General features: G+C 48.5%; 10 protein-coding genes across 10 annotated transcripts; 5 read left to right on the top strand and 5 right to left on the bottom strand.

Moving 5' to 3' along the window:
* Positions 1 to 391: 391 nt before the first annotated feature.
* On the bottom strand, positions 392 to 755 carry P174DRAFT_432873 (uncharacterized protein; the record flags this gene model as incomplete). Its single annotated transcript, XM_024825778.1, has 2 exons — positions 392 to 697; positions 744 to 755. The coding sequence occupies 2 exons, from the start codon at positions 753 to 755 to the stop codon at positions 392 to 394; spliced, it is 318 nt and encodes a 105-aa protein (XP_024680015.1).
* A 219-nt stretch (positions 756 to 974) lies between these two features.
* P174DRAFT_452741 (uncharacterized protein) lies at positions 975 to 1,250 on the bottom strand (the record flags this gene model as incomplete). Its single annotated transcript, XM_024829106.1, has 2 exons — positions 975 to 986; positions 1,038 to 1,250. 2 exons carry the CDS (start codon positions 1,248 to 1,250, stop codon positions 975 to 977), a joined length of 225 nt encoding a protein of 74 aa, XP_024680014.1.
* Positions 1,251 to 1,521: 271 nt separating this feature from the next.
* P174DRAFT_452740 (uncharacterized protein) lies at positions 1,522 to 2,205 on the top strand (the record flags this gene model as incomplete). The annotated part of the gene is made up of 3 exons (XM_024829105.1): positions 1,522 to 1,892; positions 1,947 to 1,964; positions 2,019 to 2,205. 3 exons carry the CDS (start codon positions 1,522 to 1,524, stop codon positions 2,095 to 2,097), a joined length of 468 nt encoding a protein of 155 aa, XP_024680013.1. The 3' UTR covers positions 2,098 to 2,205.
* Positions 2,206 to 3,293: 1,088 nt separating this feature from the next.
* On the top strand, positions 3,294 to 6,512 carry P174DRAFT_461985 (patatin-like phospholipase family protein; the record flags this gene model as incomplete). The annotated part of the gene is made up of 6 exons (XM_024830075.1): positions 3,294 to 4,308; positions 4,353 to 4,895; positions 4,943 to 5,369; positions 5,421 to 5,447; positions 5,495 to 6,315; positions 6,472 to 6,512. 6 exons carry the CDS (start codon positions 3,294 to 3,296, stop codon positions 6,510 to 6,512), a joined length of 2,874 nt encoding a protein of 957 aa, XP_024680012.1.
* A 203-nt stretch (positions 6,513 to 6,715) lies between these two features.
* On the top strand, positions 6,716 to 7,561 carry P174DRAFT_422578 (uncharacterized protein; the record flags this gene model as incomplete). Its single annotated transcript, XM_024825058.1, has 2 exons — positions 6,716 to 7,360; positions 7,427 to 7,561. 2 exons carry the CDS (start codon positions 6,716 to 6,718, stop codon positions 7,559 to 7,561), a joined length of 780 nt encoding a protein of 259 aa, XP_024680011.1.
* Positions 7,562 to 8,119: 558 nt separating this feature from the next.
* On the top strand, positions 8,120 to 9,905 carry P174DRAFT_374927 (uncharacterized protein; the record flags this gene model as incomplete). The annotated part of the gene is made up of 3 exons (XM_024822599.1): positions 8,120 to 8,531; positions 8,589 to 8,899; positions 8,943 to 9,905. Coding segments are annotated over 3 exons (1,686 nt in total), but the record flags the coding sequence as incomplete, so codon positions are not given.
* Positions 9,906 to 11,550: 1,645 nt separating this feature from the next.
* P174DRAFT_443422 (uncharacterized protein) lies at positions 11,551 to 12,476 on the bottom strand. The gene has a single exon (XM_024827823.1). It carries the CDS (start codon positions 12,467 to 12,469, stop codon positions 11,576 to 11,578), a length of 894 nt encoding a protein of 297 aa, XP_024680009.1. The 5' UTR covers positions 12,470 to 12,476; the 3' UTR covers positions 11,551 to 11,575.
* A 326-nt stretch (positions 12,477 to 12,802) lies between these two features.
* P174DRAFT_443421 (uncharacterized protein) lies at positions 12,803 to 12,981 on the bottom strand (the record flags this gene model as incomplete). The annotated part of the gene is made up of 1 exon (XM_024827822.1): positions 12,803 to 12,981. A coding segment is annotated over exon 1 (155 nt), but the record flags the coding sequence as incomplete, so codon positions are not given.
* A 148-nt stretch (positions 12,982 to 13,129) lies between these two features.
* P174DRAFT_491243 (uncharacterized protein) lies at positions 13,130 to 14,151 on the bottom strand (the record flags this gene model as incomplete). The annotated part of the gene is made up of 3 exons (XM_024830824.1): positions 13,130 to 13,723; positions 13,850 to 13,931; positions 13,981 to 14,151. The coding sequence occupies 3 exons, from the start codon at positions 14,149 to 14,151 to the stop codon at positions 13,236 to 13,238; spliced, it is 741 nt and encodes a 246-aa protein (XP_024680007.1). The 3' UTR covers positions 13,130 to 13,235.
* Positions 14,152 to 14,552: 401 nt separating this feature from the next.
* On the top strand, positions 14,553 to 16,483 carry P174DRAFT_443419 (ferric reductase family protein). The gene is made up of 5 exons (XM_024827821.1): positions 14,553 to 15,064; positions 15,112 to 15,781; positions 15,833 to 15,894; positions 15,942 to 16,107; positions 16,155 to 16,483. The coding sequence occupies exons 1-5, from the start codon at positions 14,558 to 14,560 to the stop codon at positions 16,298 to 16,300; spliced, it is 1,551 nt and encodes a 516-aa protein (XP_024680006.1). The 5' UTR covers positions 14,553 to 14,557; the 3' UTR covers positions 16,301 to 16,483.
* The last annotated feature ends 387 nt before the right edge of the window (positions 16,484 to 16,870 follow it).

Raw genomic sequence — 16,870 nt, 5'->3', positions numbered from 1 at the left:
AACACCAGGCATCTGGCGATTGAGAGGGGGAGATCTCAGGGACCTCCTCGGCAAGGCAATACAACACATCAGGACGACTATCCAGAGGAGTCTCCTCGGATGCGGCGTTGGCTGAATTTGCGATAATCATACCTACTGTATATTCTGGCTTGTTCTCCTGCAGTGTACATAATTTCTTTTGCAGTAACCTGCCAATGGCTGTGAACACACACGGGAAACTTGCTCAAGTCCCACGGCTTTTTGCCATTGTATGCCGTGTACGAATTAAGAGAAACGAATAAAGGGTTAATGATTGTCCTATCTGACATGTCTTCCGTATATCGTCACCCTGCCGCTGCTCCGCTGTTCCATGTGCACCGTATACAAACAGTGAACCGCTCGACATGTCTATTCAAGCTCCCGCCTGTGCGCTTTCAACATTTGGACTATGATCCTGCTTATGGCAACATTGACGTTGCAGGGTAGCGAGTTCTTGTTTGAGGCGCTCGTGCTCGGCTTGGAGATCAGTGTAGGCTTGGTAGAGACTCTCATATTGTTGGTGAAGAGAGTTATAGGCGGTGCGGTCTTGATGGTTTCTGTGTCCCGCATTCGCAAGTGACCGTTCAAGTCTTGCAATCTGCTGTAAATGGTACTCCTCGCGCGAGAAAAGGTTTCGGACAAGTGCCCAAGTGTCGATCAGAGAGTTGTCGGCCAGTTCCTATACTGTTAGTCTGAAACGCTAATGCCGATTAGTGGAGACCTACCTGCGCGGACATCTTGGCTGGGTCCTAAGACGAAAGGCTCTTTAGTGTTAAGTTGGAAAAGAGAAATGGTTCATTCTTAAAAGTTGGATTGACTCTTATTTATAGACGTGCAGGCGCTTCCAACATGATTCATCGCTAGCATTAATACTCGAAGAGCAAACACATTGGCCAGTCAGCTAACCCCTCTCCCCCTGCACGTACCCAACTCCACGGAGCTCTTTTTAGCCGTTATTACCGCGGGAGCTTTCATGTGAAATTAGACAGTGCCCCTAGGTTTAAGGGATAGTAGCGTACCTGCAATTGAAAGTCTCTGCAAAGCTGCCGCCATTTATTCTCAAGAGCAGATGCGGTTCGCTGACGATCTTCCTGCACATTCTTATTGTACTCAATCTCGATCTCTTTCCAAGAGAGCCCTGAGCTTTTGAGCTCGATTAGCAGTTGCTCCTCGCTTGGATAGTATGTTTTGTTGTGGCCGGAGGCAACGGAGCTGCTTTCATCCCAGTTCATGATGATCCGCTAGAGGATAATTGGTAATGGATAGTTTCTCGGAGATGTAACAGTAAATGCGTGGGCGTTCTAAAACTGAAAAGAAAGCTGATCTCTCAGGGGCGGGATATTATGGCGTCTGGCAAGGACTCCCCTCTTTCCAGAAATAGATCACTGGCCGTCGCAAAACGGAAGAACCGGAAATAGATTGACGAAGCAAATCCACTCACAGATGCGTAAAATGTCGTGGGCGTCTCGCACTTTGACTTCACAGATGAGGGGAAGCGCAATCATGGAAAGATCGTCGGGGGTCGCGCAGTTTATGTACGAAAGGTTCGTGGGCGCTGATTTACATGGCTATAAAGGCATGCCGTTTTCCCTCAGACGGCACAGTCAACAAACACTTATTCAAGTTTTCAACCTGACCATGGAGGACCCTTCATTTGATGCGCTCCTCAGCTGGAGTACTGGAGAATTGACTGAGTTTCCTGATATTGACTTTGAACTTTTTGACTCGGTCTTCTCCACCCAGAATCAGGGCCTATCAGCCGCAGAAGTGCCAGAACTCCTCCCCGACTACCAGCCTGCGGCGCAGGACGCCGTTGAGACTCTAAAAGGATTAGTCAACGAATTGTCTAGCCGAGTCACAATGCTCGAGGACCAGTAAGATATCTCTCCTCCCACTTTGCAAAATAGAAGGAACTAAGGGAAGTCTAGACTTCAAACTGAGAGCAAGTAAGTGACAAGGCAACTTGAAATGAGGTCGGTGGCGTTCTAATAGCCAACCAGGAAACGAGTGGCCTTAGAGGAGTATATTGAAAACCTGCAACCATTCTTGGAGCGGCTCAGCTTGATGGTCCAGAAATAATGGTGCAAGGACGTGCGATCATCCGGCTCGTGAGCGCTTCCACCATGATCCGACGACGCTGGCAGGGCTTATCGGCTGTCAAAATGGATCTTTGTGATCTCTGTTCTCAATCGATGTTAGAAGGTGCTCGGAGACTTAATGTGACGAGTGGGGGTCGTGAGCGGTTGCATCATGAGTCCTTGGCTGCGAGCGTGATTTTATTCGCCTTGATATTATCTCCATTTTCCTATCAGTACTGTAATGGACTAGAGTTGTTATGATCACCTGGTTCGTGGGCGGTTGCATCATGAGTTTTTTGGACGCTAGCAAAGTATATTCGCAGTCGAAGTGACTCTCTTTATGCTCAGTTTCTTTGTTCTGACTGGGGGTTAATGTGCCTGGTACCTTGGCTTTCAACTGTTATCCAATTAAGCTTTAGGATCGCCATCCTTCAGAAGAGCCGCGCCACGAGCCGTGCCACGAGCCATGCCACGAGCTAATGGAAGCAACCAATACCGGTAAGGCTGAACCGGTGATCGCCGATAATGCGGCGCAGTGAGTCCATAGCAAAAGTACCAGGATCCTTGTCCCCCCAGCTATTTCACTGCGGCAGTTGCCTATCGTTTCTATTCTTCTTTCTTTCTGTGCCCTCCAAAGTATCAGCCTCCAAAGTGTCTCCCTCCCAAATGTCTCCTTCCCAAATGTCCCCCTCCAAAATGTCTGCTTCTACAGATAAAGACTCTGATAGCTCTCATTATAATGAGGGGAGCTTTATAAGCACATTGGTCAGACAATCTTGTCCATCCCTATGTATTCTGCACTGACCTTGTTGTTGGAGCGGCCGCAGAATTTTCCCTCCATCGAGGAAAGAAAGCAACGGCATCTCGAGATCCTCAAATACCTCGACGAGTCGCGCTCAGCCATCAAGGATTCGCTTGAACGTTTGGAAAGGAAAATAGAAGATCTTGCGGCTTTGAATAAGGAACTAGAGGGACATATCAAAGGGGATGTGAATGCCGCGAGTGGTGAAATGCATTAACGTACATGTCGACCATTTTAATCGCCGTTCGGCGGCAAATATAAATAGAACAACTGATATTAGTTGCGGTTGTTAGCAGACTTGTGCATTTTCACATTATCACACGGGCACTTTCTTCTCCCTGCCCCGCTTTATAAATCTCCTTGGTAGTCCTCATGTCAAGGTCAATCATACCACCATGGCTACTTGTGATCATCTCGCGTGTGTACGCCCTGTAGAGCCTGAGCGAACGGGAGAGATCATACTGGAAGACACAGGTCGGTTCTGGCGTATTATCCAGGAATTACCCGACCAAGCAATCCAGACACCCCAGCTTGCGCTATTCATCGGCACCAACGCCAAAGACATCGCGCTGAAGCATATATTCCCCCAGAACAATATTGGCAGACGAGGGGAGAGGGGGAATATCAACCTTCGCCTCGAGACTAGTTCAATAAATCATGATGCGCCGTTGCTTTTTGTCGATAGTAGTCCATTCATTGAGAACCCAACAGAACGCAGCCATGTCCTCTGTCATGAAACAATTTCATACACCGCACGCTGGAGGTCGGACCATTACACCGTCATTGATGTCCTCTACGCAAGACTACTGTTTCTTTTCAGCGATGTGATTTGCGTTTTTGCAGATGATTTCTCCAGTATTGCGGCTTTTCTCCTACGCCTGACGACATGGGCGGAGATTGGGAGCGCAATGTCCTTCCTGCCAGAGTTACGCCCCCGACTCCTTATTGTGGTCTCTGAGGACGGTCCATTTACAGGATCACCTTACGAGGAACTCTGCAACGGACTTCAGTCTTGCTGGAGGCAACTGAGCAGTACGTTTTCCGTGGTTAAAATTTTTCGGTTAGCAGGCAGTGATCTATCCCCAATGGCACGCCACCAACGCCTCCAGCTTGAAATTCGGAGTCAAATCGAAGAAACGTTCGACCTACGGCAGCAGAATCACATGCTTCTGTCGGCACTCCATACTGCGTCTCTTTTCGCAATGGCCCTTGAGCACACAGCTCGAAGCATCTCCCAGGACTTCAATTTCATTACCGCATCTCGCACCCATAACGAAGTAGGGAGTGACTACCTAGGGCACCTACAGACTTTTATAGGGCTCTCTCAAAGCTATAAGACTGAGTACGATAGTGTGGCCTCGCTCATTGCGTCAACCATAATTATGGATGCATATCCGCCTCGAATGCACCGTTAGTATCCGTCCGGTTTGCGAGACAACAGCTAATACATCCAGACTTCCCAATTGGGCACGTGTTCAACTTACTCTACCGGGAGCCGTGTTACCGGGCGTTGGTGGTATCCTACAACAACATATGTGCACGCCATTTGTGTGGTGAGATCGAGCGCCACTGCTTTCGACTTTTCGAACGTCTGAAGGGCGGTTTCGTCTCCTCCAGCAGGCTGCATTGGGGAAATGTCAGGGAGCTCGATCGCTCCATCGCCTTATACAGATCCAACACTACTTGTCTGTTTTGCCTTCGCCGACTACCTGAATATCACCTAAGTTGCGGCCACTGTGTCTGTTACGATTGCATACTAATATTTGGTGCTGTGGTACCGGGAAGAGAGGACAGATTCAAGCTAATATGTATCTATCACGACTGCGGCGAACTCACAGTTGATCTTAAGCCTAAGACCGCCGGTCTTAGAGTCATTGGAATAGACGGAGGGGGTTCTCGAGGTGCTACATCCCTGGAGTTTTTAGAGCAAATGCAGAAAACTCTTCACCACTGTCCTCTACACGAAATGGTGGATATTGCTTGTGGCAGCAGCTCAGGTGAATCGCACGCTCTTCTATACACACTCGCCTGCTAATGGTTATAGGGGGCTTGATTGCTCTGGCCAAGTTCCACCTACACTGGCCGGTGGAGCGATGTAGCAAAACTTTTGAATCATTTGCCGTTCGTTGCTTCCAGCGGTCCAAGTCGGTGCTTGGACTCATTAAATCAGCTATTAAATATGCAGTCACGGACGCGATCTATGATGAGGCTGTCATTGAGGATTTGGTCAAAGAGACCTATGGTTCTACTACAGTCTTTTTCAGCAATACCCCCAACACAGTACCTGGTACACGAGTTGCAGTGACTGCAATGACTCATGGCAGCCAGCGGATAATTTTTACAAACTACAATGGCTCGGCAAGTATTCTCAAGGATCGTGCGAGTTGCGGCCCTTCTCCTCGGTTCCAAGATACTGGCTACATTGCCATCAGACCGAAGGATGTGCACAAAGAGCCTTTACTATGGCAGGTGTGAGTTGTATTATATCGTTTTTACGGTGGGACATTTCTGACTTTGATCAGAGCCAGAGCTACTTCAGCCGCTCCGATGTAAGCCATGCCCGGTGCCGTCTTGTAAGTCACGCTAATTATGGTAGTTTTTTCAAGCCTGTCCGGATGGCTGCGGGTGACTTTTGGGACGGTGCTCTTGGATTCCCGAATCCGACTGAATTGGCGACCTGGGAAGCGTCGAGACTGTGGCCGGGGGCCGTTGTGGATGTGGCAATCTCACTTGGGACAGGCGAAGAGCCAAAGCACCCAAGATCAACAAACTCGCGGAACCGACTCTTAGATGCTTTCAACCTCCTTCTTGACGGGCAGTTGGAGTTTCTCAATATGAAAATGCGATCTCGCCCTGAGCAGGGGCTCCTACGGCTAAACTCGCGTTTGTCGCAGCCCATCCGACTGGACGACGCTGAAAGTATTCAAGTACAGAAACATTTCGTACGAATCCATCCATCGGCTCCTCAGGATATAGTTGATGCTGCGACTGCTCTGCTGCTGTCTAATTTCTATTTTACTCTAGACCGCCCTGTCAGATACGACCTGGGTGTTTACTATTGTGAAGGATCCATCCGCTGTCGAGGAGACTATTACCAGGTTGCCGATGTGCTAACAGAGCTCTACGCCTCGCAGATAGAGTTCGTCATGGAAGCTGGGGTCCTTTCAAGGTGTGAACTGGGCCACGACATCTGCTCCGTCTGCCACAGGTATCGGAAGAATGTGAGCTTCACGGTGCGGCATCCTTCCGACCCAATCACAGTTTCAATTCGGCTTGCCGACGGAGTCACCCGAAAGATTAGTGGGTTTCCCCAAAGTTTGTCCTGGTTCCAGCAGCAACAAGGTCTCGACACCCACTGGGGCACCTCCAGTCACGATACTCCGGGGCAAATTCGCTGTCTTGGTTGTATTCCGCACGGTAAATTGCGTCCGCTCAAGCGACGTGGAAATGGTTCTTTGGATCGATATTCGAAGCGGATCAGACGGTAGATGCTTTTTGGTGAAGAGACATAGTAACAATACACGGTGATGCTCTTAATTTGTTCTTTTTGCGGTGTAAATAAGCCTCAAGCAGATTTTAAAACCTCTGACGATACGGGTAGAGTCACCGGATAGGTAAAATGCAGGGCAGCGAAACGCCCACGAGTCACATAAAAATTCACAAAGGTTACAAACACAAAAGTTACATTGTTGAAGATCGCAAATTTCGCCTCTTAGATGTCGACCTTGGTCCAATTCAACTCCAGCAGGGGAGTTATTATAAGGATGGGGCTCTCCATGAAAGGCCCTGGTAGGCACCAGGTCAGTTTAGCCAGAAAATGGCAGCTGATACCAACAGTCGTGAATCTAACTGCACTGTCTTCCCAACTTGCAATGACACTTTCATCTCAACCAACACCGCTCCCCTCTCAGAGGACAAGCGCGCAACTAACTGCACCACCTTTCCAACGAGTGATGCCCTGTGTATATCTGCCGACGGACCTGTGACCGAGAATCGCACTAATCAACATCAAGAGGCACGGCAGAACCTTGACAACGATCTTTGGCGGGAAAATAGTCTTGCGCAGGCACTCGCTGGCCGAGCCGCATCCAGTGGCAAACGCCCAGCGAGACACTCACCAGAAACAGAAGCACGGGACGGCAAGCGGGTCGCGAGTCCTTTCTGCCAGGAAGGATCGCCATGGCCCAAGTACCATCAGTTCGCGACACTTGGAACATCTGGAACCACGTTCCTAGCTGTCGACCATACCGGGCAGTCACCACGTATCGTCGCAGTTAAAGAAGTGAAGATCTTCGATCTGAAGCTGACGCGAAGTCTCGTGAGAATAGTACACCAAAATATTGTCACCCTGCAAGAGGCATGGTTGAGTACCGATAAGGTCTACTTGGTCTACGAACGGATGGACATTACGCTGGACAGGCTTCAACAGTTTCATCAATTTAAGGAAGAGCATATTTCCACTGTTTGTCACGAGGCTAGTACACCCGGCTCACTGTCAGCCGGTGAAATGGCTGACGCAGCAGAGTAGGTCCTGAATGCTTTAGCATTCGTTCACAATGAGCTTCAAGTCGTCTATGTTGGCTCTCTCTACGATCATGTATACTTTTCGTACGATGGAGCAGTTAAGCTCGGTAGGACTGGCCTTTCCACAACCAAGAGATAACTGAGCAGTCAATAGGAAATATTGGGACATCCCTGCTGTCCGACTCTGGGATTCAAGAGGGCGACGACATCAAATCCATTGGAACGATGATGCTCCGCATAATGCAGCCGGGAACCATGCACAGAAATCCCAATGAGACGCACATACAACGTCCGCACGATTGGAGCGATAGCCTCTTAAGTTTTCTCAGGGCGACTGGTGAGGCTTCTCTGGAAGCATTATTAAGCGTAAGTGTCCTACATATGGTGATTCTTATGCATGGATCAAGCGTAACTGATGAATAGCATCCCTTCATTACAACAACATCTGTAGATCGTGTTGGTTTAATCTCGATGATCTGGACTGCGGACAAAAAAGTGAGGTTAATTTGGGAGCATCTGTAATGGGTAGAGGTCAATGGAAAGATCACTGAGTACACTATATGATGAAATTCAGTAAATCTCCATCGCAAACCCGCATAAGCCCTAAAGCACATTCTCACCATTTGTTTGGACGAGGTAATATAAAGGAAATGGCCTTGCTACGCGACCCTTGCTCGAACCACAGCTGGGAACCAATATGTCGGCTGATTCGGTTGATAAGAAGATACTCCGAGACAAGCGGCTCCGTTCTCGTGGCCGTGCGAAGGTGTCATTAGATAATCTTCAATATCACGGGATCTCGTTGCGTGGCGGAGTTAATGACAAGCATGTTGACCGTCTGGTGGAGGTGTTTCACGTAGAGGGATGTACTCGGCTTCACGACCCGAACCACTACGTCCCCGCGGTCATCTCTCCCGAAGATCTTCGTGATGCCCTCGCCTACTCTCAAATGCGGCTCCTAGACCTTATGCAGGATGGAGAACCACGGCCCCTCTACTTCCGCGGAGATACTCGCATTCGCGTGTTACATGGCGAACATCGGCTGCGGGCTGCCGAGCGATTCCTTGACCCCACTGAACAATGGTGGACGGTGGTCCTCTACACTACAGGTACTGAATGCTGCATTGCAGACATACCATAGAGGGTGTATGGCTGAGAAGATGTAGAGCTTCTAGAAACAACCCAACAAACCATCCGCGAGGAATATTCACATCAACTGGCATTCACCGATGGCGATATTTATCGGAAAATTAGGTGGTACGAGGGAACACGCAACTGTGCACAGGTGAATAAGTGGAAAGCACGGCTGAGTACCGAGAAGGCCAAGAATCTTTCTCGTCTGGGTAAGGATTTGCATAAGGGCCTGCAGTATGCGTTCGACGAAAATATTCCGTTTGTGGGGCTGTGGGATGGCTTCATGCTCGGATCACTCTCCCGACTACTGCGTATCAAGTGCCCAGAGGTATCGTCCTGCTGTGTTCGTCAATACCCTCGCACTGACAGGAACTTAGGAATTGGAGCATTATGTTTGGCACATTTTTGAGACGTGGAAATCCATTTGCCACGACCCGCAGCTGTTCAACCTTCTGGATGGCAACACCGTGAAAGTATTGGAAACGCTCACACCAGATTCGACATCAGACCGAGCCCTGATTGAAGCCCTTGCAGCTAACGGTGAGATATTTTCTGCCGTTGACAGATCGACTGTCTTGGAACAAATTCTGCCTCGTATACTTCAGGTGCGGGGCCGAATTCCGTCCTTTTTCACCCTCTTCCAAGACGTGATCTACCTGGAGGCATGCGTGAAATCACTGCGCCCTCTATTGCCGAGCTCCAAGGTCTCCTTTCGGCAGTCATTCTACCATTGTTTCGTTGGCAATGCGCAAACACAAGGTATAATCAAGATCCAAACGGAGGAGGGTAATTTTAGGCTTGTCCAAGGGCAGACCAGTCTGCGAAAGGAGCTTGGTTACCTCATGCTGTTTCTCGCAGCTATGCGAGATTTCCCTGTGCTCAGCCAGACCGCCCCTCACCAATCGCGCGGTGAGAAGCAGCCCTGTAAAGGATCCCCGGAAGAACGCCAATCCTCCTTGGCGTTGCTGGCTCTGGATCTTGGGTTTCATAGTCCCCAAATCCAGGAATTCGCGGAGAGAGATTCTGACTATACGGCCATCAGAGCATTAATACATCGGCTTCGTCCAGTAGAACACTATGATATTGACATCGAGAGGGCCGAAACCTGTGCATGGCGACTGGTCGAAGAAATTCGTTCCTTTTCAACCGCAAGGAGCATACGCGGTAACCCTGAATTCTCCGGTTACAGCGAGGTACCTAAAAAGCTGCGGTGCGGATTACCTGATATTGTTAATCATAAAAAGGACCGAAGACACTTATTTCTCGACAATATGTGTGGACATTATCCCCCTCCCCGGAACCACTTGACATCACTAGGATTTCAGCGTGACATCTTTGTCTGTTTTTTTGGCTCCCATATAATTCCAGTTGAGGTCAGCGGAGAGTTTTCAAATGACAATAACGAAAATCAAGATGAAAGCTACTCACCCCCAGCGCAGCCGGATACTGGACGGGGTTATTCCGATTCTGCAGTTGAGGGCAGGGGACATGAAGATCGCTTGTCGCGATTCGATCGTGATGATGTAACCAACATCAACCATCCGTCTATGGCTCCAGCCGTGGAGAGTCGAATCGTCTCCCAATCCAGCAGCAATTACGACACCAGAAGCAGCTCAGAGTTGCCAAGCAGGCCAATCTCAGAACTTCCCGATTATTTGCAATCGATTGAAGCTGCGTTGTGGCCCTACAGCCAGATACTAGACGATCCAACAACAAATACTGATCCGGGGTTGGCCCCGGGTTTTGAGAAGTCAGTGAGTCGGAAAATGAACGTATTTTGCACTCTTGAGGACGATATTATACCCTCAGAAGCCATAAGGGAATTTCTCCTAGACCCACCGCTCCTTGTGGTTTACCTCTGGGCCGAGCGAAAGTACATTAAGTTCTGCCTTTCACAGAGATGGGCCTTTGAGGAGGTGATGTGCTCCCTGGCGGATTGTGGCCTGTGCTTTGCCCTTTTTGAAAGCAACGAGATAGTTGTAACGGGTTTAGCAGGGCTCTGGGCAGCAGGTCAGGATCTGAAGCTAGTGCTTGCTGGCCCGAAGAGTACGCATGCCCGTGATGCAGCAAGGCCAGTGGATAACTTTTTACAACGTATCGACCATTTACCATAGCATAGGCATTAGTCGCCAAGGAAGTTCAGACGCCCAAATTTGTTAATGAAGTTTTGATACAGGGAGGTTCACAGGCATTAAAGCGTACAGACACCAAGAGAGTCCGGACACTAAAGTGTTTAGACACCAAGGGTGTTTAGGCGCTGAAGTGTTCAGACGCTAAAGTGTATAGACACAAAGGGAGTCCGGACACTGAAGTGTTTAGACACCAAGGGTGTTTAGACGCTGAAGTGTTCAGACGCTAAAGTGTATAGACACAAAGGGAGTCTGGACACTGAAGTGTTTAGACACCAAGGGTGTTTAGACGCTGAAGTGTTCAGACGCTAAAGTGTACAGACACCAAGAAAGTCCGGACACTGAAGTGTGTGGACCCCGGAGGTGCTCAGGCACCCAAGTGTTTGGAAAAGTCATCTACCTTAATATTACTTCCTGGCTTCGCTACTGCAAGGGAATCTGAATCCGAACCGCATTGCATTAGCTCCTGCATATACATGTATGCGATGTAATCAAAGTTACATTAGCTCAGACTAGTGCGCCACTCTACTGAAGTACAAGGGAACTTCAATTCTTGCTCAAGTGAAATTCGACTCTCAAAACTCCCTAAGCTGGATGAACGGGGGTGAGAGGATGTATGCATGCTGCAGCTCAGATCGATTTCAAAATTCCACTCCTTAGTTCGAGGGACGAATCTCCGGTCCTTTGTATCAGTGGGAAAAAGCGTAGTGGACTAAATTGGACGTGTTATTAGCTTCAGTCCAAGAAGAAGAGCAAATCACCCCGGAGATCTTTGCCTCCATTGCGTTTTACCACCAATTTGTGGAACAGCTAAGAAATCTGATGCAAATCTACGGTAAAGTTTACCAAGTTGTGATACATTCTGGAGAGATTTCTACTTTAATACTATACTAGAACAACATATTCGCGACACAAACGACGATGATTAACACACAAGACAGGTTTATTCCGATAATCTGCAGCACTCCAGCCGCCGAGCTCAGTTCTATCTCCTGCGATGAGGGAGACGCTGTATAGGCAGAGGTCGTTTGAGATGTCCCACTTGGAAGGGTGGCCATCGGATCTGGTGCTTCGGAAGTCTTTGAGAGCGGTTGGAAATGACTGACGTAAGGACTGGTTGAGCGGGGAGCACTGCTCATCAAGGAACTGCTCATCAAGGAACTGCTCATCAAGGGACTGCTCATCAAGGAACTGCTCATCAAGGAACTGCTCATCAAGGAACTGCTCGTCAAAGAACTGCTCATCAAGGAACTGCTCATCAAGGAACTGCTCATCAAGGAACTGCTGATCGAGGGGCTGCTGATCAAAGGACTGGAGATCATAGGGCCGCTTTCAACCTGGGATGGGCCCATGACATGTGAGCCGATCCCCAGATCTGCAGTTTCGTATGGGCCGAGGGTTTGGCTCGGTGGAGCTGCCGCGTTGAGAGTAAAAAGCAGTTCTGGCGAACAGCCATCGGTATCCGCTGAATCACAAATGAAGAGCAGAGGACTTTCATCTCTCACAACGAATCGTTTCTCGTCCTCAACTACGGTACTCTCAGAGGATCCACATGGGTAGTGGGTTAATCGTAGGGAGCAGGAGAGATCTTCAACTCGGAAGCTAATAATATCCCCAACATCGAGGCTCAACCGGCTAGGTTGAAACCGTGGCTGTCCATCGCTAACCTTAACGTGGAATGTCTGCTGTCCCAAAATGGCGGAGGCAGTCGGGGTCACTGGTACCACGCTAAGATCGGCTTGGGCGAAGTGCACGAGGATAAGGCCTATGATGAAAATGATCATGATGACGGCCTGGGTGGTCACTTAATGCCGACCTCAGTCGACACTTATATATCCTTAGATGATTCAGCAATTACAATATCCCATTTGTGACTTTCTAACTTTTGACACCAAACACGTCCAGCGGCAACAGTGGACTATTTTTAGAGCCGAAACTACTATATATACATGCTGCACGCATGAGCCCACCAAGATGGCAAGCAACAAAAATGTCCACCCCAGCGAACAGAAAGCGAGCATTAGAACGGACCACCTGCCGTCAGGAATTGTCAGACCATCTGAGTATGTCTTTCTAGATTGTCGTCTTGTACCCGCCACACTAACATATAAGAAAACACGCTCTCTATCTCAATACCCCCTCCGACGTACGGCTCCATCCCCTTCCAAGCGATCCCTATAGATGGCAGTATAGTGAGTGCTACAGTCACATATTCGAGAGGAACCTTAGTGATCTCTCTACCAACAATTACATTGAAATTCCACTGGCACTGCGGAATGGCCATATCTGGGCGGTGAAATACATAGATTATAATGAGCGAACACTTCCAAATTCGCATGAAGAAATCTCAAACAGGGGACTTCAAGAAGAACTGGAAAAAGTGAAACGGGAGCGAGATCGTCTCCAAGGTGAAAATGAGCGGCTTAGGAAGGTTCTTCATCTGCACTTCAAAAGGTCAAAAATCTTCTGCGTCTCTATGGCAAAAGCTGAGGAACAAGCACGGTCAGCGGCTCACATTGTTAGACAGCTTAAGAAGGCGTTGGATCATGATTATAGGACAGCATAATCACTTGTATTTTTATCGTCCAAAGCTATACCATATGAAAGAAGGAATCGAGCCTCAGAGGCAGCGAGCTTTTCAGATGCGCGGCTCAGTGATGCATGAATATTGGCTGCAGCTCTTTTTGTGGTAGAGGAGAGCAATACGAACGCATTCACTAGCAGATGTTGATGTGATGCCAACTGTAGCGTATCCTGTATTAATCGATATATTTCGCGCACATCACTGAATAACTCCATCAGAGACACATGCGCCTCCTGATGAAATGCAATCTCCTGTCGAAGACGCCCAATTTCCCGCTGGAGGTCGGGTATTGTTGAAGCAGGGTGAAGCTTGGACTGCTTCAGATAACTAGGTAGCCGTTCGACATTCACGGTTATATGACCGTTCTGCGAAATAAAGTGGTCAAGAGCGGTGATTTCCGGGATGTCTATTATGCACGGAGAGTAATAAAGAAACAGAGCAGATGGCCAATCTTCTAGATAGACACGGGGAAGATTTAAGTAACAAACACAGCCACACCGGAGCCTGGCCAGCAGGCACTTCAAGAAACCTCATTCGACCCTTCTGTACCTTGGTACCGCCAACCTGGTTTTGTTTGGACCCTGCGAATGCGATGGTGACTCAGAGCCGGGCCTCAAAATTAGGAAGTCATCATTGGTCCTAGTCCGCGGATGCGCCAGGGCCTGTTCATTTTTAGTTCATGATCTGCAGGAGCAATTTAACGAGTCTCACCTCTCTGATAGCAGGTACATCATCATGTGTCTTGAAAATCCATTGACGGTTCATATTATCGGTCAAGACTACCACCGCGCTCATGTCAAACTCGTTGCAGAGTTGGCGAAGTTTGCGGAAGACTGTTCGGCGCCGTCGGCCTTCCGATGATTTGGCCGTTTGTAGTTCCATAATGAAGAAGAGCGGTATTACTCCTTTGCGATTTTCTATCGTTGTTGAAAGGTGAGAATGGATTGAAGAAGAAGCTAGAGGGAGCAAGTCCTCGCTTTATATGTTATTTAGTTGTCGTGGTTGCGCCCACGAATGTTAAAAATGGCAAGATAATGTCGTGGGCGCTTCCAAGGAAGCCTTTCCTGAAATTAGTATCCTTAATCGCCCACGAGCTCAGCACCCGATGCGACCTATATTGAGGGACAGGCGCCTGAAGATAGTATTTGAGTCATTTGCAAGATCCGAAAATAGCTCTCATAACGCCCACGATCTCTAAAAATAAACAGCGAACTCGGGCAGTCTTTCCTTGCCCATCCTATAAATTGGGCTGAATCCTCACTACCAAATTTCAAACACAAAGAGGAAAATGAATCCATCTCAATTATACGCCTGTGCCATGGGTGGTATCATTTTGTGGCTCCTGGTATCTCGAATTATCCGCGTCTGGGCCCAACGGCAACACTGGCCACTGGGCATTGTCTGGCTGGGTGGATATCTCTACCGCAAAATTATTTTCTTCGTACTCAGGCACCTCATTTACCCCCAAGTATTTCGTACTCGCTCGAGATGCTGGGTCCTACTCCAATCTATCTACTGGGCAGGAACGCTTACCTGCAACTTCATAAAGACTGATTCTCTATCGTCAATAGCGGCTCGTGCTGGGAACCTTGCTGTTCTTAATTTTGTTCCTTTGGTGGTTGCCGGCAGACTGAGTCTAGTCTCAGACCTGTTAGGTCTGCCTATTCGATCGTATGTCGGCATGCATGGGACACTTGGCATAATGACCTGCATCCAAACAGCCCTACATACCACCCTCACCATCCGAAATCGGGGGTGGTCACCAGAGCACCCTGTCCAGTTCTATGGATTATTGGTAAGGTCTAAAATGTTGCATTAAGATAGCTATGCTGACGTGCACAGGCACTTTCCGCGTTCTGCTTATCTATCGCGCTTTTAATCATTCGGGGATATCTCTATGAAATATTCATCAAGATGCACTATATCCTTGCCCTGGCGGCATTGGTTGCCGTTTGGCGTCACGTACGCCTCCAGAAGGCTTTTGCCCAGATATACATGGTAGTTGGCAGTGGCATCCTTATTGGGACCACCCTGCTGCATTGGGCCATACTCCTTGTGCGGAATATCACACTCAAACAATTTGGCTCAAGAGCTCAGGTTCACAGGGGTGACGGCTGGGCTCAGGTCGTCATACCTGTCAATAGGCCCTTTACCGTCCATGCTGGTATGACGGTCTATATTTGGATGCCCGGGGTTAGCCCCTTCTCGATGTTTTACAGTCATCCGTTCACAGTGACATGGTGGGAACTGAACAAACAAGGGAAGGCGACGAGCATTTCCATTTTGGTCCAGAAGAAGGACGGGTTTACCCAGAGCCTCGTGGACCATCCGGGCAGAGAGTTCCTCACATGGATTGACGGGCCATATGGTGAACGGATTGATTTGTCGTCGTACAACAATGTCCTCCTAGTTGCGTCAGGAATTGGCATCGCTGCTCAGATTCCTTATATCCGGGAACTGCTCAACCATCGCCCGAAACGTATATTTGTGGCGTGGGAGCTTGACGATAAGTGTGAGTAAACCTTTCAATCTTTGATTTGATACTTTCTAAAATAATTACCAGCAAACCTCAATTGGGTCTATCAGTGGATGGACCAGCTCCTTTTGCAAGATCAGGAATCCTATGCATGTCCTATCCACACTTGTAGGGGGCCGGTGCTAATGAAGACCAGATACTTCGGTTCGGCCTCTATTTGCCAAGCCGTTCGAATAACTCTGAACACCCAGAACCGTGGAATAGTAAACATGATCGCATCTGGAAGCTCTCTGGAGAAATCGATCCTTGGAAGGTAGTATCGACGGATTTTTGGCGCCAAAGCGGAACCTCTCTGGTAACAGGTGAATTATCCCCTCAACATACCAAGGTTCTCGGACTAACTCGACAGTTTCTGCAAACAAACGTATCCGAAAGGGAATAACTGAAGTTATCCAAAACAAGATGGAGCATGTCGTCGATCTTCTTGAACTGCCTTTCCAACCAGGTAACCCTCAAATGCACCAACGACAGAAGACGAGTACAGAACGAGTGTGATTTGATATTTTGTCCGTTCGACGATCGTATTGGCGCTTTTGATAGAGATAGGAATGCGTGGTGGCTTGTAGCGCTTTTACTGGCACGTCCCGGCTGCATTGTGGATTAGGAAGCTGTTGAAGCCAATTCGTTGCTTTGAGCGAACAGTAACTCGTATTGGTTAATATCAGACGTACTGTTACTAAAGAACCTTTCAGCCAACATCATTAGGCTGAGCAGGCGCCTGGGAGCGATTTATTCTCGAGTAGATGGCTCTTATATACTGAAGGCCAGGAGACGAAGTGCAGTTTTTCTAAAAGAGAATCTTAATCGCCGTGGGCGTTTCGCCCTCCAACTACTCAATCTAATGACCATGGTTGTTGAGGAATTTCGCTGCACCAGAACCGTCTTCTTCACTAAGTGCTTGGAGTTCAATCAAACAACAACGGAGTAGAAAGAGAAATTTTGACACTGACATTTGAGCGTATATGAATATGATTGTTGTTGAGCTTGGGTGATTTCATTCGTGGAGGGATGACGCGGCGGGCTTTACTGGTTCTGAAAGCGTGGCCACGGAAGGGATATCGGTGG

Source organism: Aspergillus novofumigatus (genome assembly GCF_002847465.1).
Source record: "Aspergillus novofumigatus IBT 16806 chromosome Unknown P174scaffold_6, whole genome shotgun sequence".
In the NCBI taxonomy this organism is placed as follows: domain Eukaryota; kingdom Fungi; phylum Ascomycota; class Eurotiomycetes; order Eurotiales; family Aspergillaceae; genus Aspergillus; species Aspergillus novofumigatus.
This window is presented reverse-complemented; position numbering and strand designations above follow the sequence as displayed.

What these genes read in the sequence shown, in the direction of transcription:
- P174DRAFT_443422 (XM_024827823.1), bottom strand. Translation starts at nt 12,469, where the DNA reads ATGATCATTTTCATCATAGGCCTTATCCTCGTGCACTTCGCCCAAGCC.
- P174DRAFT_443419 (XM_024827821.1), top strand. Translation starts at nt 14,558, where the DNA reads ATGAATCCATCTCAATTATACGCCTGTGCCATGGGTGGTATCATTTTG. An exon ending in TCCAGTTCTATGGATTATTG is followed by an intron (nt 15,065 to 15,111) that starts GTAAGGTCTAAA and finishes TGACGTGCACAG; the next exon opens with GCACTTTCCGCGTTCTGCTT. An exon ending in TGCAAGATCAGGAATCCTAT is followed by an intron (nt 15,895 to 15,941) that starts GCATGTCCTATC and finishes AATGAAGACCAG; the next exon opens with ATACTTCGGTTCGGCCTCTA.